Below are 22473 nucleotides of genomic sequence, written 5' to 3'. Positions count from 1 at the left end.
TAAAGCGTTTTTTAAAAATACATTTAGAGTACCCAATTCTTTTTTTCCAATTAAGGGGCAATTTAGCATGGCCAATCCACCTACCCTGCACATCTTTGGGTTGTAGGGGTGAGGCCCACGCAGACATGGGGAGAATGTGCAAACTCCACATGGACAGTGACCCCGGAGCGGGATCGAACCCGGGTCCTCGGCGTCGTGAGGCAGCAGTGCTAACCGTTGCGCCACCGTGCCACCCCAAGTGTAAACCTGCCTGATTGTGTCTTTTATGATCACAGCACATAAAAAGTTAAACACTCGCTGAATTGGCAAGTATATCCTTTTCAGAAAAAAACCCTGTTGCAGTCAACGAGGAGTGGAAAAAGAGGGGAACCATTCAACAACTCCTCACCCTGATCATAATACTGTGATGGAGGCAGATTCAATGATGGCTTTTAAAAGAGAAGTGGATAATTATCTGAAGAGAAATGTTTGCCGGGGTAACAGGAAAAGGCATTGGTGTGGGACTAGCTGAATTGCACTTGCAGAGAGCCGCATACAGACAATGGGATGAGTGGCCTCCTTCTGTGCTGAAATCATTCAGTGATACTATCCACAAGCGTCAGGATATATATTGCTGATTAAACAATCAGAATCTTTGTTTCTCAAGGGGTGTTTGGATTTGATGATGTTTGTCAGGCTATTTTGTGTATCTAATTGTGAAATAACCCTCAGGACTTTTTGTTCTGTAGAGAAACTGTCATTGAACTTAAAGAAAAGGATTTACCCGAGTTACGGAATAAGCTTCAGAGCATCAATCGAGATATTCAGCGCCTGAAAATTGACATGGAGGAACAGGAGACACTTCTTGCTGTCTTGATATCTGAGGAAGGCACTGCAAAAGCATGCCTACAAGACATATCACTTATGGAGCGATACCAGGTAACAATAGGAAGGCACCTTTCTAATTCATTGCTGCTGATCTCTCAGATTATAGTTGGGGCTTCCGAATGTGATCTACGGGATGATTAAATTTCTCATGTCCGCCACAACTGCGGTGCTTTAGTAATTCTGAATTTTTCATTTTGTTGACTTGCCAGCAGTACCAACCTGTTGCACGATAATGAAAAATTTCTGTTGTGGGAGCATTATTGTTCTTTGGGCAGCTGGCACAGTCTTTTGAACGTTTGAGATCCACAGGACTGAGAGTTTGCGGAACGGTTGCAGATACCTGGAAGTGCACACATCTACACCAGTCCTATCTGCAGATAAAATTGAGGTACATTTATGTGCACATTTGCTTTGCATCCAGCACATTCTATCCTTTTTTAGGTTCAGTAAACTTTCCCGGTACAGAACTCAATTTTTAAACAAATATTCCAAACAAGATCTAAAGGAAGGCCCATGCAAACGTTATACACCCTTTTTGCAATTCACAGTAACGTACTATATGTTATGTCATTTTTTGCAATTAATTTTTTTTGTGGCAATTGCATCATTGTGAATAGCATCTTAGTACTGAGCCACAGAGGTTATGGGAACTGTAATGACTGTTACTGTTGGCAAAAATAGACACACATTGAATAAAACTCTCTATTCATACACTGCAAAATATCTGCTATGGGGTTATTTGACTCTGAACTGAATTCTGGACTCCATATTCTTCTATCAGAAAGATCGGCTACTTCTAGCTCCATAAAATTACCCAAAAGAACAAAGAACAAAGCAAAGTACAGCGCAGGAACAGCCCCTTTGGCCCTCCAAGCCTGCACCGACCATGCTGCCCGTCTAAACTACAATCATCTGCTCTTCCGGGGTCCATATCCCTCTTCCCATCCTATTCATGTATTTGTCAAGACACTCTTTAAACGTCACTATCGTCCCTGCTTCCACCACCCCCTCCGGCAACGAGTTCCAGGCACCCACTACACTCTGCGTAAAAAAACTTGCCTCTTGCACCTCCTCTAAACCTTGCCCCTCGCTCCTTAAACCTATGCCCCCTAGCAATTGATCCCTCTACCCGATTCAGATAGACTCAGCAATTCACTTGAAACCCTGAACCATGCCTTTTGTTAGCTCCAGATTTGACTAACCCCTCAGTCTTCCCCCTTCATATTTTTCTGCTGATGCAAAAGCCTTGTTTACTGCACCACATCCCATTTATCCATCATCCTTATGCTGACCTACACTGTCTCGCAGTGTCTCTAATTTAAAATTTTCATCCTCCCATTCTAGTGCATTTGTGGTCTTGTCACTTTCCCTGCAGCACTCTCCAGCCCTAAAACTCTCCAGGAACCCTGTGTTCCTTCAAGTCTGGATTCTCGTGCATCCCAAAATCCTTTCACCCTACTATCAACGTCTGTGCTTTTACCTGTTCTAATAAGTTTTACTAAGTTCTAATTTCTGGCATTCGTTCCCGAACCCTTTCTGCCTCTTCACCTCTCTTTTAATTTCCTCCTTGAAAATCACCGTGTTGACCAGACTTTTAGCCATATCTCATGTCACATTCTTTGGCCTGGGGTTGAATTTTGTGGTAATAATTCTGTGAACTGCCTACACTACTTTTTTTCCCTTTATTTTGAGGAGATGTATAAAAACATGTTGTCAAATATTTGTACCAGCTTCAAGACGTAGCCACATAAATTTGGAAATTCATATCACTGTAACACTACTGATTTTCACGCTTGTGAGTCCTCATTGCAGCTCCTCTTGAATTGTTGCATTGTCATGACTCCCATTTATTATTCCCTTTGCAATGAGTACCGTTAGTGAATGGCAGAGTTTACCAATGAACCATTGTATCGCTGTGGGACAGTGCAGAGATGGACGTGTGCACCTCCTCACCCTGAGGCTGTTCTTCGCACATGTTGGCCATCGTCGTTGGTACTGCTTTTTGGAACAGGTCACCTACCTGTCCCTTCAGGCGATGTGTGGTGTGTTAACACTGGGAGATTGCCTGAAGGGAAATAGGATAATACGGGCAAAATCCTCCTTTCTATTGCGACATCACGATTTGGATCTTGTACCCGCTGGGCAAGGTCCAGATTAACATATTTAAATGAGCCATGAGATCCAAATTATCATGTTTTAAATGAGCTATCAGGCTAATTAGCCGTTAGGAAGTGAGGTAAATGCAGTGTTGCCAGGGCGTTTGTTGCTGAGGCTGAAAAAAAACAAAAATCCCGTTAGTTGGCGGTGTCGTTCTCCGTGCTGCAGGTTCTGAGAAACACCCCGTTACTCTTAAAAGTGCCCAAAATGGGACTGTATTTTTTTCCTGTTAAATTGCGCTCATTGTCTCATTATTCTAGGAGATCCCAGGTCGTGGGTGCTCATTGTAATAATAACAATAACAATTGTCACAAGTAGGCTTACATTAACACTGCAATGAAGTTACTGTGAAAAGCCCCTAGTCGCCACATTCCGGCGCATGTTCGGATACACGGAGGGAGCATTCAGAATGTCCACATTACCTCACAAGCACTTCTTTCGGGACTTGAGAGGAAACCGGACCACCCGGAGGAAACCCACGCAGACACAGGGAGAATGTGCAGACCATGCAAAGACAGTGACCCAAGCCTGGAATCGAACCTGGGACTCTGGCGCGGTGAAGTAACAGTGCTCACCACTGTGCTACCATGCACAGGCCCTTGAGTGATAAACATGAAATAATATTCAAAACACATGGATAGGGGCTGGTTTAGCACAGTGGGCTGAATAGCTGGCTTATAATAATGCCAGCAGCGCGGGTTCAATTCCTGTATCGGCCTCCCCGAACAGGCACCGGAATGTGAAGACTAGAGGCTTTTCACAGTAACTTCATTGAAGCCTACTTGTGACAATAAGCTGTTATTATTAATAGAAAAGCTTGCTAATAGTTTAGTTTTGGTTTAAATTGAAAGCTGTTTTCACCAGACTCAAATTTAGAATCCAGTAGGGCAGTAAGATTTATTTACAATGAAACCTGATGGCCCACCAATGTGGGCAAACACGGCATGTTCATTCTTTAGTATTATTGTGTGAAGACATATGCTGAATAGATCAAATAATTCTAATTGCAATGATCACTTGCTGTGGAGTAAAGCGGCTTAACAATTCTGACATTGCCTTAAATCAGAACAGAAAATGCAAGGAAAAGTCAGCAGACCTGGCAGTGTCTGTAGAGAGTGAAACAGTTAAGGGGGGGGATTTTCTGCCCCCTGTTTTCAGCAGGTGAAAAAGCCAGTAGGGACGGAGAATCCAACCGGACTCCCCAAATGGCTTTTACACCAGCGGGATTTCCTGTTTACGTTGTCCCCGCCCCCACCAATGACATAATGTGGTACCTTCTTGAAAGATCAGGAATCCAATTACAATATATTTAAATATCACTAGCGCGCTTCCCTACTGTATTATGTCCCAATGTAAGGAGCCCCACCCCCTCACCCTACCTTTGCGTGACATCATGGCGATGAAGTTTGCGACAGGTGAGGACATATAAGGACATGGCAAACAGGAAAATACAGACCCCAGGGTGAAGAGGGTCATGCCTGGGCAGTACTTGTCCAGGTAGTGCCGACGGGGGGGTCCGTTTCCACGGTGGGGATCCTTTAAAGGGTGCCCTGACCCATCAGGGATCGAGGTTACCAGCATGATGTCGTTGGTTTCGCCTCTTCCATTGTGCCCCCAAAATGCTAGAAGAGTCAGTGACAAAAGCCAGCAAGGCAGCTGCCCTCCGCTTTCCTGCCTGAGACAACACTGAAAAATAATTAGAAAATTCCAGCCAGCATTTCGAGTCTGTGTGATATTGCCTAGTTTTACTAAGTATTTTCTCAGTTATTCTTCAGAAAGATTGAAAACATTTTTGTGTGGAGGACACATCCAGTTCAGACTGAAAGGAATACTGTAATTGTACTCTTGGATTGCCCTTTCATATAGTTAGATATTCAACACATTCCTGAACCGTAGATGCACGATTGGGAGTGATCACCACAGCTGTCTACACAAAAGAAACTTCAAGGCAGGGCCCAGATTTTGTAACGTTTTCATGATGTGGCTTGTGGCAGTTCTGTTACTTGGTCATTAGTTATATGAAGTAACAACTACTCTGCTGATTTTCATTCAAAGAGGCATTTTGGGCCCACAATACACAACCAAAAATATTTTCTTAATGCTTGCTGGAAGAGGGAAGCACTGTCAATCGATGCCCCTTTAAAAAGTCAACATTTTGACAAGAGGCAGGATTAACTTTAACTTGTTTTAATCTTTCCCATCAACTCCTCCCTATTTCTGTTGAGTTGTTTTTCACGTGCTTTAGTTAAATTAAATCTGGTGCACTAATTTTGTTGACTTGCTGTGCATGACCATGCGGGGGAGCTAAATTAACACATATAATTAAATTGGCATGATCCAAGCCTCTTTCTTAGTTACAGTATCTCTTTTGTAACTCTGCTACTTTGCATGGTTGTGTTCAGAAAATCTTACAACATGGGTTCACTAGATAAATTTGAAACTTTAGTATATTCATCTTTTTGAAAAGTCAAACCGAAATGTGACCAGTTTGTTAATATAATGAGATGCTAACTTAGTGCCTGTGTAATTTCTAAATACAGTATCAGTCTTGAGTTCTGAAGGGATCCTTACCCTAATTGTTTGCATTATTGATTTTCCTGTTTCTTGGTCCAGTGTCATGCTGGGTCCAAATCCAGGGCCATAAATATAATGGGCCAAATCTGGTCTCTGGAAAGTCAAGAGACCTGACATACAACTGAAGATGCATGTTGGGCCCCTGTGGAAGACCAGACTCGCTGACCTCCGTGGGAATTGTCGGGATGTTTCAACTTCCGATAGGCAATTCCCCTGCTCCCTGCATTCTCTGCTGAGCTAGAGTTGGAGTCTTCAGACATTCTGATTTACTTACCAAAATGGTTACCCAGGAAATGTTAGACAGAACAAACTTAGTCTAATTCCTGGGTAACTGTAGAACTGACTCCTACATGACCCCTGACTGACCTCTCCCTGAGTACCTGCCCCTGACTTATCCCTGCCACCCTGCCACCCTGCCTGTCTACCTTATCCATCTTACCACATTACATATTCAGCCACTCACCCATTCTCTAACATCCGTGGACTAACAGTCACACTGGACCGTTAGAACTTAACATATTGTAGTTAGTGCTGTAAAAGAGGGCATATCACCCCCCCCCCCTTTCAACTCTTTTACTTTCAATTTATCTAGTTACTCCCAGCTAGTTCCAGATTGTTATGGAACTAAATCTAAAAATATAAACAAAAAACGACAAGTTAAAATTTTATTTTTTAAACTTAACGATGATTTTTTATGTTTAGTGAAAGTGAGTTTAACAAAGCTTTCTGGATGGTTCTGTTGTGTGGGAGCAAATAATACGGTCAGGGCGATTCCTGGTTTGAACATTGAATTTGTTGGGGCAGTAGTGAAATTCGTACAATTAGTTCCTGTATTTCTCTGCTAGGAAGGGTGGCAATCAGCCAGTGTTTCCGACCTGATTCCTTGATGGATGAGCTAACCTCTTGGTGGGGGCAGGGGGGACACTTTAATACCCTATGTCAAATAGCTTATTGACTCACCACCTAGGCTAACATGTGAAGAATTGGTACGTGTGGAAGCAAAGGGCTGCCTTACGTCACCCTTATGGTTATGTCTACCTTAAGACATTGTATTAAGAGCTGGTTGAGCACAGTGGGCTAAATAGCTGGCTTGTAATGCAGAACAATGCCAGCAGCGCGGGTTCAATTCCCATACCAGCCTCCCCGAACAGGCGCCGGAATGTGGTGACTTGGGGATTTTCACAGTAACTTCATTGAAGCCTAGTTGTGACAATAGTGATTATTATTATATATTATTAGTATTAAATCCGGGGAGAAGAGAAAATTGGAAAGGGAGTAAAAAGGCATATCCAAGAATTCATGGGTCTGAAAGACCCTTATTATACCCCAGCCTTTTTAGTCTATGCATGTGGTAAGTGACTGATGTTAAACCATGATAAATCATAGGTTAGGCTTCAGCTGGAGTATTGTGTTCAATTCTGAGGATAATGCTGTTGAAAGGATATCAAGAGGGTGGAGAGAGGGCAGACTGATTTGCTTGAATGATATCAGGGATGACCACCTTAAGTTATTCATAGAGACCAGAGTTGTTCTTAGAGCAGGAAAGGTTAAGAGGTGGTTTAAAAGAGCTGTTCAAAATGGGGATTTGATAGAGTAGATGGGGAACAAAACTGCTCCCAATGGCAGTTGAGCCAATCGCCGGAGGACACAGCATTAAGGTCATTGTCAAAAGAACCAGAAGGTGCGTTAATATTTTTTATGCAGCGAGTTATGGTCTACATGAAAGAATGGCAGAAGTAGATTCAGCAGTCATTTTCAAAATGGAACTTAATAGGAACTTGAAGAGTTGCGGGGCTGTGGAGAAAGCGTTGGGGAACGGGACTAATTGGATTGCTGTTTCAAAGTGTCAGCTAAGGCTCTTTGGGCTGAATGGTCTCCCATGGTGCAAGATTCAGCTCATTGATGATCGTGGGCCCTTTGTCATTCTATCAGATGGAGTTGAGAGATGTTGAACGTAGGATTGCACAACAAGCTGCCAAGCTTCAGGGAGTAGATGTGAACCGAACAATGCAGCAAGTCAACCAGGAGAAGCAAGAGATGCAACTACAAGTGGAGACCGGTAAGAAAGAATGAAGATAATTGTGAATTGCGCAAATGCTTGGGTTTTCCGACATGTTGTCCATTCCAGTTAGTCAGCTCAGGTTATTTACGGATGACATGGAACCCCGCCATGTTTGAGACTCTCCAAACAAACCCACTGAGAAACTTGCAGTTTTCTGTTTATTTGAAATGGACTTCATACATGACTCCTAATGTGCGCACACCCACTTACCCAAGTCCAGAGAGATTCTTCATATATTGACCGAAGCCCAAGCTTGCACACCTTCGAGGGAGGAGCTGATTAGGTTTAACCAGCTAAAACCATGCACTTCTCAACACATATCATTAGTAAGCTTCCTGTTTCTATACTTCCCATCACAATTAGGCCATTCACTTGCGGGAATATTTGCCCATAAATGACACTGATTCAGCCAGAATCAAGTTCAACCTCCAAGTCACAAATGAGAAACCAGCCTGACTCGGTCAATAATGTCATTGCCTTGGAGTAGCGTAGTTTTACATCAAAGCAGGAGCACAGTGCTAATTCCAACCTGCCATCGTCATAGTGCTGTCTCGGAGACAACTCTCCCAGATACAATGCATTTACTCTATTTCCCCCTCCCTGTAATTCCATGAGGAATCTCACAAGCTAACTTGATCACTGAATTTTGGCCTTTATAAGCAGATAGCAGGTATGGCAGAGTGAATAGCTGCAGTTGTTTAGGATTTGAATGCAATTGCCACAATATAAAACCTGGATCAACAATTTATAATTGGAATAAGACCGCCAGTCCTGCAAATTTGCTACCTTTATGTCTTGTATGATAACAGAGACTGGAGTGCCTGTGGTAAAAATGAGAGTGTCAGATATAGCTGTGCTAAGAATTAATTGAGTTCAATTCTGAAATTAAAAAGCAAATCTTTTCTGACCTGAAAGTAAAATTTTCTCCAGTAACCATAAACTGGATTCGATGAGAAACATATCAGCCACGATTGAATGACCGAGCAGACTCAAATGGCCTAATTCTGCTCCTATTTCTTATGGACAGTAATTCTAGTGATTGTGAATTTCCCAGCATTCATTCATATCGCTAGTTTTGCTGCGCAACATTTCATAATAAGATTATATTGGTGTTTTATAAAGCTGCTTTAATGCTGAATTTTGAGCGATCTTGATGCACAGCTGTTGCATACCCAGAGGCAACCATAATGGTCCGTAACCTCCTGGATCCCTGGCGTCGCATTTGGGAAGCACCCCAAGCCCAAAGATCCGTTGGGGAATCCCTCTCGGAAATTCCCAGATAAGAGTTTACATGCCAATTGTCCAGAAGAGCTAACTTCCCTTGGACAGTTGTGCTGCTGGGTATCATCCGACAATGTAATTTAAGACACTAACTTTGGATGGTTTTTCTAGTGTTACTCTGAAAAAGTTAGAAGAAATTAAACCACTTCTAACTTCAGTGTAACAATTTTAAATACCCATGTCGATTCCCACGCAGGACAGCCCCATGCTCCCGTCCTCACAAGGGACTCTTACCTTGTACTGAACACCTACCCTGGTCCAAACCCAGCTGGATCCACGTCTGCGATCCGAAGCTCCACCCCAATGTCTGAGCCCCCCCCCCCCCCCCATATCCTATCCACTTATCTTAGACACTTAGCTTGTTATTTTTTCAGGGACCGTTAAACTCAACTGCTTTGAACGGCAGCACATGGCGCTGTGGTTAGCACTGCTGCCTCACGGCGTCGAGATATGGGTTTGATCCTGGCCCTGGGTCACTGTCGTGTGGAGTTTGCACATTCTCCTTGTGCTGTGCGGGTCTCACCGCCACAACCCAATAAGATGTGCGGGGTAGGTGGATTGGCCACGCTACAATGTTAAAAACTCACCTGCATTGTGGCTGCTCATGCTAGAAAAAGGGGGCGTGACCTCCTTTGCTGTGATTCTTTGGACTCCGACACGGGACCCAGGGACCCCCTGCCCTGCCTAGATCTCTATCAGCCTAAAACAGCAGCAGCCAGAGCAGTGGCACCACGTCTGGCTCTGATGTTCAGAAGGGAGGGTCAAAGCGCAGAAGAGCAATAGTAATAGGGGACTCTATAGTCAGGGGCACAGATAGGCGCTTCTGTGGACGTGAAAGAGACTCCAGGATGGTATGTTACCTCCCTGGTGCCAGGGTCCAGGATGTCTCCGAGCGGGTAGAGGGCATCCTGAAGGGGGAGGGCAAACAGGCAGAGGTCGTTGTACATATTGGTACTAACGACATAGGCAGGAAGGGGCATGAGGTCCTGCAGCAGGAGTTCAGGGAGCTAGGCAGAAAGTTAAAAGACAGGACCTCTAGGGTTGTAATCTCGGGATTACTCCCTGTGCCACGTGCCAGTGAGGCTAGAAATAGGAAGATAGAGCAGATAAACACGTGGCTAAACAGCTGGTGCAGGAGGGAGGGTTTCCGTTATCTGGACCACTGGGAGCTCTTCCGGGGCAGGTGTGACCTATATAAGAAGGACGGGTTGCATCTATCCTGGAGAGGCATAAATATCCTGGCCGCGAGGTTTGCTAGTGTCACACGGGAGGGTTTAAACTAGTATGGCAGGGGGGTGGGCACGGGAGCAATAGGTCAGAAGGTGAGAGCATTGAGGGAGAACTAGGGAATAGGGACAGTGGGGCTCTGAGGCAGAGCAGACAGGGAGAAGTTGCTGAACACAGCGGGTCTGGTGGCCTGAAGTGCATATGTTTTAATGCAAGCAGTATTACGGGTAAGGCAGATGAACTTAGAGCTTGGATTAGTACTTGGAACTATGATGTTGTTGCCATTACAGAGACCTGGTTGAGGGAAGGACAGGATTGGCAGCTAAACGTTCCAGGATTTAGATGTTTCAGGCGGGATAGAGGGGGATGTAAAAGGGGTGGCGGAGTTGCGCTACTGGTTAGGGAGAATATCGCAGCTGTACTGCGGGAGGACACCTCAGAGGGCAGTGAGGCTATATGGGTAGAGATCAGGAATAAGAAGGGTGCAGTCACAATGTTGGGGGTTTACTACAGGCCTCCCAACAGCCAGCGGGAGATAGAGGAGCAGATAGGTAGACAGATTTTGGAAAAGAGTAAAAACAACAGGGTTGTGGTGATGGGAGACTTCAACTTCCCCAATATTGACTGGGACTCACTTAATGCCAGGGGCTTAGACGGGGCAGAGTTTGTAAGGAGCATCCAGGAGGGCTTCTTAAAACAATATGTGGACAGTCCAACTAGGGAAGGGGCGGTACTGGACCTGGTATTGGGGAATGAGCCCGGCCAGGTGGTAGATGTTTCAGTAGGGGAGCATTTCGGGAACAGTGACCACAATTCAGTAAGTTTTAAAGTGCTGGTGGACAAGGATAAGAGTGGTCCTAGGATGAATGTGCAAAATTGGGGGAAGGCTAATTATAACAATATTAGGCGGGAGCTGAAGAATATAGATTGGGGGCCAAAAAATGAGGTGTCAACCGAGTGAAACTACACATAGGACTACTTGTGTGCCAAACAGCAGAAGCAGCAAGTAATAGACAGAGCTAAGCAATTCCAGTATGAAAGCATCAGATCTAAGCTCTGCAGTCCTGTCGCATCCAGCTGTTAATGGTGGTGGACAATTAAAGAACTCACTGGAGGAGAAGGCTCCACAAATATCCCTAGCACATCTGATGAAATCTACCATGTGGTTTAAGTGTAGTCTCATATACAGTTTGAACTCAGTAGAAATTTAAGTTACACGTCTCAGGTGCGAAATGAAATCTTTTATTGTGTCTATTGATTATAATTGAGAGTTTGAGATTTTCTTGTGGTTACAAATCAAATGTTCTCAATAAGGCCTTTGTCAGCAGAAGACTTTTAAGAGATATAATCGACTTAGTAGTATACAAACAGATTTAACTTTCAAAATACAGTAATGATTTCTTGCTCAAAGCAAAAATAGCTTGCGCAGACTTTAAGAGTTAGAGTGGAAATATGAAAATACGAAATAAGCATAGCAAGTAAATAGTATAGAATGATCTCGAAATGGAAAATGGCTGCCCGGACCTCCATGTTTAAGGAAAATGGTATCAGTCTGACTCCATCTGTCCCTACCCCTGTGATGTGCTAATTGGCTTAGATGAATCTCAAATGCATTTGGTTGGATGGTCAGTTGTCAATCATCAATATGCAACATAGCTGTAGATATGTTGCTTTTTAGATGATTGTTGTGTGTTGGAATGTGAGTTATACTTTTAATCAGTTCTGGTTTCTGCAGACTGCTATATTATTCATATTCTGAACAATGGTGGATTCATGTTGTCATGGTGCTTATTTTGACCTTGGATCAGATTGTGGTAATGAAACTAATTTGAACTTTTGCAAGTCTGTTCATTAGAACAATGGACAGTTTATAATGTCAATTTAAACTTTCAGTAAAAATGTTGCATTAGCTTCTAGCTAGCCTATAAATGTTGCAAATTCTGTGCTTTTGTTATGGCAAGCTGTGTGTTTCCGTAATCTAAAGTTATGCTTGAAGTCTTATGATGAAATCCATTTTAAAATGGATTTCAAACTAGGCTTTAGTATTTACATTAAAATGGCTAAAACAATTACCCTTTTACCTATTAGAAATAGCTGGTTCCCTTCAACATCTGTGCAAAAGACAAGGCTGAAGCATTCGAAACAGTTTTCAGCCAGAAGTGCTGAGTAAATGATCAATCTCTGCCTCCTCCGGAGGTCCCTTGTATCACAGATGTCAGTCTTCAGCCAGTACGAATTACTCCATATGATATGAAGAAATGGCTGAAGACACTGGATACTGCAAAGGTTATGGATCCTGACAATATTCCGGCAATAGTACTGAAGATTTGTGCTCCAGAACTTGCCGCACCCCTAGCCAAGCTGTTCCAATACAGCTACAACACTGGCATCTACCCTGCAATGTGGAGAATTGCCCAGGGTGTGTCCTGTACACAAGAAATGGGATAAATCCAACCCAGCCAATTATCGTCCTTTCAGTCTGCTCTCCATCATCAGTAAAGTGATGGAAGGAGTCCTCAATAATGCTATCAAGCATTCCGGTTGCGGCGATGACCAGCTAAGCCGCACGTTTCGGCGGCTCCAGCTCGAACGGACTTTCGGGCTCTTTTAAGAGCCCCAACGGGGAATTTTTTCGGGACGAAACCCGGTGTGGGGTGAGGCAACAGGGAGTCCCCCCCCCCCCCCAGCGAAAAAGAAAAATATCGGCGGCGGCGGCCAGATTTCAAAGAATCCTCGAGGGCAGTGGCAGAAGGAAGAATAGGAGCAGGATGGCAGCGGAGGGAGCCCAGGCGACATGCGGACCGGACCAGGGTGAATTCTTAAGACTATGTGTGGAGCTGCTAAAAAAGGAGGTGCTGGCATCGATGGTGCAAGCAATTGAGGGGCTTAAGGAGACACAAAAGGCCCAGGAGATAGAGCTCCGTGTGGTGGAGCAGAAGGTGACTGACAACGAGGACGAGATCCTGGGCCTAGCGGTCAAAATGCAGACGCACGAGGCGCTCCATAAGAAGTGCACCGAAAGGATTGAAGTCCTAGAAAACAGATCAAGGAGAAAGAACCTCCGAATCCTGGGTCTCCCCGAGGGAGTGGAAGGAGCTGACGACGGGGCTTACGTGAGCACGATGCTACGCTCGCTAATGGGAGCTGAGGCCCCTTGGAAGTGGAAGGGGCCCATCAGGTCCCTGCGAGGAGACCAAAGGCGGGAGAACCACCTCGGGCGATGGTCGTGCGATTTCACCGCTTCAATGACAGAGAGGTGGTTCTGAGATGGGCCAAGAAGGTACAAAGTAGTAGATGGGAGAATGCGGTGATACGAGTGTATCAGGATTGGAGTGCGGAGGGGGCGAGAAGGAGGGTGAGCTTCAATCGAGCCAAGGAGGTGCTGCACAAGAAGAAAGTGAAGTTCGGGATGTTGCAGCCGCCGCGACTGTGGGTCACGCACCAGGAGAGGCATTACTATTTCGAAACAGCGGAAGAAGCATGGACCTTCATTAAAAACGAGAAACTGGATCAGAACTCAGGGACTGATGTTGGAGGGGAAACGACAATGCTGATATATAGAGATGTAAATTGGGGAGGGGGGGACATTGAGAAATGTGGGCGCCGGTGAGGGGGAAGAAGAGACACAGGCGGGGGATGGGGAATGGGAGTGGGGCGGCGGAGGGAGCTGCGCCGTGAGGGGCGGGACTGCTCTAGAGAATGCGGGGTTTCTTTTTCTTGTTCCCGCGTCAGAAAGATGATGGCGGGAAGATAGGCGCAAGGTGGATGGGAGTTCCTCACACGGGGGGGGGGGGGTCAAGGAGAGAGCGGGAGAAGCCGGGGTCAGTTGAAGTCAGCTGACTTTCGGAAGCAATATGGAGGGAGTAACCATGCTAGATGGGGGTCTAGCGAGGGGGGAGGGCTAATTGGGTTGCTGCTGCGGAGATCGAAAGGGAACTGGTACAAGAAAAGGTGGTCGGGGTGGGAATGCACCGCCTGGGGGACAGGTGGGTGCGCGGAACCGGGACGTGGGACTGGCCCAGAGAGGGTGATGGCTAGTCGACAGGGGAGGGAGGCGGGCAGCCCCCCAGTCCGGCTGATCACGTGGAACGTGAGAGGCCTAAATAGGCCGATTAAGAGGGCCCGAGTGTTCGCGCACTTGAAAGGACTGAAGGCAGACGTGGCCATGCTTGAAGAGACGCACCTGAAGGTGGCGGACCAGGTTAGGTTAAGGAAAGGATGGGTGGAACAGGTGTTCCACTCAGGGCTGGACGCAAAGAATAGAGGGGTGGCCATATTGGTGGGGAAACGGGTGTCGTTCGAGGCTAGGAACATTGTAGCGGACTGTGGTGGCAGATATGTGATGGTGAGTGGCAGACTGGAGGGAATGGAGGTCGTGTTGGTTAATGGATATGCCCCGAATTGGGATGATGCGGGATTTATGAAGCGGATGCTGGGACGTATCCCGGACCTGGAGGTAGGAAACCTGATAATGGGGGGGGGGGGACTTCAACACCGTGCTGGACCCAGGGTTAGATAGATCTAGATCCAGGACCGGAAGAAGGCCAGCAGCGGCCAAGGTGCTTAGGGGGGTTTATGGACCAAATGGGGGGAGTGAATCCGTGGCGATTTGTTAGGCCTTTTTCTCCCATGTCCATAAGGTATACTCCCGGATAGATTTTTTTGTTTTGGGAAGGTCACTGATTTCGAGGGTGGAAGGAACGGAGTACTCGGCCATAGCTGTTTCAGACCATGCCCCACACTGGGTGGATCTGGAACGAGGAGAGGAGAGGGAGCAGCGTCCACTCTGGCGACTGGATGTGGGAATATTGGCGGATGAGGGAGTCTGCGGAAGGGTGCGGGGATCGAAAGGTACCTGGAGGCCAACAACGATGGGGAGGTCCGAGTGGAGGTAGTATGGGAAGCACTGAAGGCGGTGGTCAGGGGAGAGTTGATCTCCATCAGAGCTCACAAGGGGAAAACCAAGGCCAAAGAAAGGGAAAGATTACTGGGGGAGATTCTGAGGGTAGACAAAAAATATGCGGAGGCCCCGGATGAAGGACTATACAGGGAGAGGCGACGACTCCAGACGGAGTTCGACCTGCTGACCACAGGGAGGGCAGAGGCACAGTGGAGGAAGGCGCAGGGGGTGAGATATGAATATGGGGAAAAGGCGAGTCGCCTGTTGGCCCACCAGCTTCGAAAGAGGACAGCGGCGGGGGAGTTAGGGATGAAACGGGAGCCACAGTGCGGAGAGCAGGGAAGATAAACGAGGTGTTTAAGACCTTTTACGAGAGGTTATATAGGTCCCAACCCCCGGAGGGAAAAGAGGGGATGCAGCAGTTTCTGGACCAACTAAGGTTCCCGAAGGTGGAGGAGCAGGAAGGAGGTGGAGGGCCTGGGGGCGCCAATTGGGGTGGACGAGGGGACCAAAGGGCTGGGGAACATGCAGGCAGGGAAGGCCCCGGGACCAGATGGGTTCCTGGTGGAATTCTATAGAAAATATGTGAACTTGTTGGCCCCGCTGCTGGTAAGAACCTTTAACGAGGCCAGAGTAGGGGGGACCCTACCCCCGACAATGTCGGAGGCGACGATATCACTAATCTTGAAGCGAGATAAAGACCCGCTGCAATGCGGGTCCTATAGGCCTATCTCACTCCTAAATGTGGACGCCAAGTTGCTGGCAAAGGTGCTGGCAACGAGGATAGAGGATTGTGTCCCGGGGGTGGTGCACGAAGACCAGACGGGGTTCGTAAAGGGGAGACAATTGAATGTCAACGTGCGACGGATATTGGGGGTGATAATGATGCCCCCAGCAGAGGGGGAGGCAGAGATAGTGGCGGCAGTGGATGCAGAGAAGGCATTTGATAGGGTAGAGTGGGAGTATCTATGGGAGGTGCTGAGGAGGTTCGGGTTCGGAGAGGGGTTGGTCAGCTGGGTTAAACTCCTCTATGGGGCCCCAACGGCAAGTGTAGTCACAAATCGGCAAAGGTCGGAGTATTTTCGACTACACAGGGGAACAAGACAGGGATGCCTGCTGTCCCCATTACTGTTCGCGCTGGCAATTGAACCACTGGCCATAGCGCTGAGAGACTCCAGGAAATGGAGAGGGGTGGTTAGAGGGGGAGAGGAACACCGAGTGTCACTCTACGCGGATGACCTACTGCTGTATGTGACGGATCCAGTGGGGGGGATGACAGAGGTCATGCAGATATTGAGGGAGTTTGGAGATTTCTCGGGATATAGGCTTAACATGGGAAAGAGTGAGCTTTTTGTGATACACCCTGGGGACCAGAGTAGAGGGATAGATGGCCTGCCGCTAAGGAGAGTGGAAAGAAACTTCCGATACCTGGGGATTCAGATAGCCAGGAGCTGGGGAACCTTACACAGACTCAACCTTACTCGGCTGGTGGAACAAATGGAAGAGGATTTCAAAAGGTGGGACATGCAGCCGCTATTACTGGCGGGCAGAGTGCAGGCGATTAAGATGATGGTCCCCCCGAGGTTCCTATTTGTGTTCCAATGTCTCCCTATACTGATCACTAAGGCCTTTTCCAAAAAAATAGATAGGAACATCATGAGCTTCGTGTGGGCAGGGAAGGCCCCGAGGGTAAGGAGGGGGTTCCTACAACGTAGCAGAGACAGAGGGGGACTGGCGTTGCCGAATTTGGGCGACTACTATTGGGCCGTCAACGTGGCGATGATCCGTAAATGGATGATAGAGGGAGAGGGAGCGGCGTGGAAAAGGTTGGAGATGATGTCCTGCAAAGGAACGAGCTTAAAAGCGCTGGTGACGGCGCCATTACCGCTCTCCCCGAAAAAGTTTACCACGAACCCAGTGGTGGCAGCAACATTAAGTATCTGGGGGCAATGGAGGTGACAGAGGGGTGTGCTGGGAGCCTCGGTGTGGTCCCCGATCAGGAACAACCATAGGTTTGCCCCAGGGAGGCTGGACGGAGGATTCCAGAGCTGGCACCGGGCAGGAATCAGGAGAGTGGGAGACTTATTTATAGATGGGACGTTTGCGAGCTTGGGAGCGCTAGAGAAAAAGCATGAGCTGCCCCGGGGAAATATCTTTAGGTATATGCAGGTGAGAGCGTTCACGAGACAACTGGTGAGGGAATTTCCGCTGCTCCCGACACAAGGGATCCAGGACAGGGTGCTTTCGGGGGTGTGGGTCGGGGAGGGCAAAGTGTCCGAGATATACCGGGAGATGAGAGAAGAGGGGGAGGAGCTGGTGGACGAACTGAAGGGAAAATGGGAAGAAGAGCTCGGGGAGGAGATTGAGGAGGGTTTGTGGGCTGATGCCCTAAGTAGGGTAAATTCCTCTTCCTCGTGTGCCAGGCTTAGCCTGATCCAATTTAAGGTGCTGCATAGAGCACACATAATGGGAGCGAGGTTGAGCAGGTTCTTCGGAGCGGAGGACAAGTGCGGGAGGTGCGGGGGAAGCCCAGCGAACCACACACGTATGTTTTGGTCGTGACCGGCACTGGAGGAGTATTGGAGAGGAGTGACGGGAGTGATCTCGAAGGTGGTGAAAGTCCGGGTGAAGCCAAGCTGGGGGTTAGCTATATTTGGGGTAGCGGATGAGCCGGGAGTGCAGGAGGCGAAAGAGGCCGATATTGTGGCCTTTGCGTCCCTAGTAGCACGGCGTAGGATTTTACTCGTGGAAGGAAGCGAAACCCCCCGGCCTGGAGGCCTGGATAAACGATATGGCAGGGTTCATAAAACTGGAGCGGATGAAGTTTGCGCTGAGAGGATCGGCTCAAGGGTTCACCAGGCGGTGGCAACCGCTCCTCGACTATCTAGCGGAACGTTAGGGGGAAGATTGATGGCCAGCAGTGGCAGCCCAGGCGGGGGGGGGGGGGTAAATTGTTTGTGTTCTAGGTGGGGGGAGCATTACTTCGTGTTATTTGGTTAGTTTCCTATATTATTTAAACAATGTTATATATCAGTTATCACGTTACCATTTTTGTTGATTTGCAAGGGGAAAAATTGTGTTTGAAAACTTTAATAAAATATATATTTTTTTTTAAATATAATGCTATCAAGCGGCACTTAGTCAGCAATAACCTGCTCACAGATGCTCAGTTTGGGATCCACCAGGATCACTCAGCTCCTGACCTCATTACAGCCTTGGTTCAAACATGGACAAAAGAGCTGAATGCCAGTGGTGAAGTGAGAGTGACTGCCCTCGACATCAAGGCATCATTTGACCGCGTACAGCATCAGGGAGCCCTAGCAAAGCTGGAGCCAATGGGAATCGAGGGAGAAAACTTACCACTGGGCGGAGTCATAGCTGGCACAAAGGATGATAGTTGTGGTGGTGGGAGGTCAATCATCTCAGCTTCAAGACATCTCTGCAGGAGTTCCTCGGTGGTTTCCTCGGCCCAACCATCTTCAGCTGCTTCATCAATGACCTTCCTTCCATCAGAAGAGGGGATGTTCGCAGATGACTGCACAATGTTCAGCACCATTCGTGACTCCTCGGGTACTGAGCAATTCATTTACAAATGCAGCAAGACCTGGACAATATCCAGGCTTGGGCTGACAGGTTACATTCGCGCCACACAACTGCCAGGAGATGACCATCTCCTGCAAGAGAAGGTCTAACCAGGGCCTCTTGACATTCAATGGCATTACCATTGCTGAATCCCCCACAATCAATATCCTGGGGTTACCATTGATCAGAAACCGAACTGGACTAGTGATATTAATACTGTGGATACCAGAGCAGATCAAAGGCTAGGAATCCTCTTTTGGAGGGTTGATATAGACTCCATGGTACAGATGGCCTCCTTTTACACTGTAGGGATTCTGTCATATGGAGGGGAAAGCGGGAATAGGTTACTGAGTTGGATGATCAGCCATGATCATAATGAATGGCGGAGCAGGCTTGATGGGCTGAATGGCCAACCAGTGCTGACCCCACCCCCCAAAAAAAAGCCTATCCATCATCTATAAGGTACAAGTCAGAAGTGTAATGAAAAATTCCCCACTTGCCTGGATGAGTGCAGCTCCAACAACACGCCAGATCATTACAGTGTTAATGTAAGCCTACTTGTGACAATAAGGATTATTTTTTTTTAATTATAAAGAAGCTCAACACCATCCAGGACAAAGCAACCTGCTTGCTTGCTACCCCTTCCACAAACATTTAATCTCTCCACCATCAATGAACAGAAGCAGCCGTGTATACCATCTACAAGATGCACTGCAGTAACTCGCCAAGGTTCCTCAGACAGCATGTTCCAAACTCACTCATCTAGAAGGACAAGTGCAGCAGATACCTGGGAACCCGACCACTTGAAAGTTCCCCTCCAAGCCACTCACCACCCCGACATGGAAATATATCGCCATTCCTGCTCGGTCGCTGGATCAAAATTCTGGAATTCCTTCCCTAACAGCACTGTGGGTGTACCTACACCTCAGGGACTGCAGAGTTTCAAGAAGGTAGCTCACCACCACCTTCAGAAGGCAATTATGGTTGGGCAATAAATGCTGCCTAGCCAGCGACGTCCACATCCGTAAATCAATTTTAAAAATAATTATGTTTGCTTTTTCGCCTATGAGAGAGATGGTGGCGTAGTTGTAATGAATCACTGGACCAGTAATCTGGAGGCCCAGGCTAATGCATTGTGGCATGGGTTCAAATCACAGCATGGCAGCTGGTGGAATTTTAATTCAATTAATAAAATAATTTATAATTTAAAGCTGGTCTCCGTAATCATGACCATACCATGGCTAAAAAACAGCCAGCTCACTGATGTCCTTTAGTAGTGTGGTACTGGCTGAAATGGTGGAGCAAAGCACTCAATTCAAGGCAATTCGGTATGAGCAATAAATGGTGGCCTTGCCAAAACTTGATCTAATTTTCTGTTTGCTTTGTCTGCTTTGGGAAACATAATGTGGAGATGCCGGTGTTAGACTGGAGTGAGCACAGTAAGAAGACTCACAACACCAGGTTAAAGTCCAACAGGTTTGTTTCAAATCCACCTCTTGGTCCATCATGGTCACCTCAGCACTTTGCTTTACCGCAAGCCGACGGATAACCTCACGATGCTCCATTTCTCCAGCTTCCACCCTAAACACATTAAAGAAGCCACCCCCTATGGACAAGCCCTCCGTATACCCAGGATCTGCTCAGACGAGGAGGAGCATAACAGACATCTACAGATGCTGAAAGATGCCCTCGTACGAACGGGATATGGCGCTCGACTCGTCGATCGACAGTTCCAACGCGCCACAACAAAAAACGCACCGACCTCCTCAGAAGACAAACACAGGACGCAACCGACAGAGTACCCTTCGTCGTCCAGTACTTCCCCGGAGCGGAGAAACTACAACATCTTCTTTGCAGCCTTCAACACGTCATCGATGAAGCCGAACAACTTCCCAAGGTCATCCCCACACCCCCACTAGTTGCCTTCAAACAACCGCGCAAACTGAAACAAACCATTGTTTGCAGCAAACTACCCAGCCTTCAGAACAGCGACCACGACACCACACAACCCTGCCATGGCAATCTCTGCAAGACGTGCCAGATCATCGACATGGATACCACTATTACATGTGAGAACACCACCCACCAGGTATGTGGTACATACTCGTGCGACTCGGCCAACGTCGCCTACCTCATATGCTGCAGGAAAGGATGTCCCAAAGCGTGGTACATTGGCGAGACCATGCAGACGCTGCGACAACGGATGAACAGACATCGCGCGACAATCACCAGGCAGGAATGTTCCATTCCAGTCGGGGACCACTTCAGCAGTCAAGGGCATTCAGCCTCTGATCTCCGGGTAAGCGTTCTCCAAAGTGGCCTTCAGGACGCACGACAATGCAGAATCGATGAGCAGAAACTTATAGCCAAGTTCCGCACACATGAGTACGGCCTCAACCGGGACCTTGGATTCATGTTGCATTACATTCACCCCCCACCATCTGGCCTGGGCTTGTGAAATCCTACCAACTGTCCTGGTTTGAGACAATTCACACCTCTTTAACTTGTGATTATCCCTCTCTCCAGTTCCTCCGTCTGGACCTGTTCACTTAATTAACTGCAAAGACTCGCATTCAAATTGTCTTGCATCTTTGACTTTGTCTATATATATATATATATATATATATGTTTCTGGAACTCACCTCTTCATTCACCTGAGGAAGGAGCAGTGCTCCGAAAGCTAGTGATTTGAAACAAACCTGTTGGACTTTAACCTGGTGTTGTAAGACTTCTTACTGTCCTTGGGAAAGATGGTGGAGTATTCTTGAAATAATAAATTAAAGTAACAAATAAGTAAATCACCAACTGTGTTTTTGAAACAAGTGACTGGTGACTCATCACTGTTTTGGGATGTCCTGTGGATTCAAGAGATGGTTTACAATGCAGTTTATTTCTTCATTAGATGACAGAAATAGGAAAACACTCCTGTTTTGACTTACATCCAAACATTTCCATTAAATAACATTTTTACCGCTCTGAATATTTATGTAAACAAGTGTTTTTGATAAAACATCCAGATGGATCAGCTTCTGAAATCTTAATGTACGATGTAGGCTGGAGTATAATGATTTGTCAAATAATTTGACTTTGCTTGCTGCTGTACGATCTGTTGCACAGCCATTGGGATTATACATATAAATTAGAGTATTTGCATGTGTTGGAAATAAAGGCCAAATAGAAAACTGATAGCAGCTCATCACCTGTTGATCATCGAAGATTGAGTCTACAGTGGAAATACTGGCAGTAGATGTTATGACTGGCATTGAGTCGTTACTTTCCAGTACTAAGAGATCCCCAATCGTGACTTTGTGCACTATTGAAAAAAAATGCTACCACAAGGACTGAAATTACTTAATTTTTAAACTGAAACCTTGATCCTTCATCTCCCTTTGGAAACCAAATGCTTTTTATTCGATTGCTGGATTTTTTTTTGCCTAAGCGAAGAATAACAATTGGAATGACTGAGCCTACACGATACGAGGGGGCAGTGGTTGAAGTGGAATGTGTGCATAGCTCTGTGGCCTTTCGCAGTACTTCCAAGTTTTGTGTCATCAGCAAATTTTGAAAAAGTGCCCTTTAATATAGATCAAGAGAAAGAGTGGTCCCAGAACCAACCAAACTCGACTCTGCACCTTCCATTGGTTGGAAAAACAATCATTTTCAACTCCCTGACCTCACTGTCTGGTTCAGTTGGGGAGGGGGAGGTAGAAAATGTGGCAGAGGTCCAAAAATCGTTTAATAATATTTATTAATGTCGTAAGTAGTCTTACATTAACACTCGTTGGTGTGAATTTTCCATGGTATTTTCCGCTGATGCCCACCA

The 22473-nt window shown here is 46.7% G+C and overlaps 1 protein-coding gene across 3 annotated transcripts in view; it reads left to right on the top strand.

The window, feature by feature from the left end:
• Positions 1 to 22473, top strand: part of rad50 (RAD50 homolog, double strand break repair protein) — a 247401-nt gene that overhangs the window by 152409 nt on the left and 72519 nt on the right. For all 3 annotated transcript variants that reach the window (XM_072512634.1, XM_072512633.1, XM_072512635.1), the window contains exons 15-16: positions 729 to 918; positions 7531 to 7657. In XM_072512634.1, coding sequence (XP_072368735.1) covers positions 729 to 918; positions 7531 to 7657 — 317 coding nt within the window. The remainder of the gene's footprint in view (positions 1 to 728; positions 919 to 7530; positions 7658 to 22473) is intronic.

The sequence above is a fragment of the Scyliorhinus torazame genome, chromosome 7, assembly GCF_047496885.1.
Source record: "Scyliorhinus torazame isolate Kashiwa2021f chromosome 7, sScyTor2.1, whole genome shotgun sequence".
NCBI classification, from domain to species: Eukaryota; Metazoa; Chordata; class Chondrichthyes; order Carcharhiniformes; family Scyliorhinidae; genus Scyliorhinus; species Scyliorhinus torazame.
The sequence above is the reverse complement of the archived record's forward strand: the minus strand, read 5'-3'. Positions and strand labels throughout refer to the sequence as shown.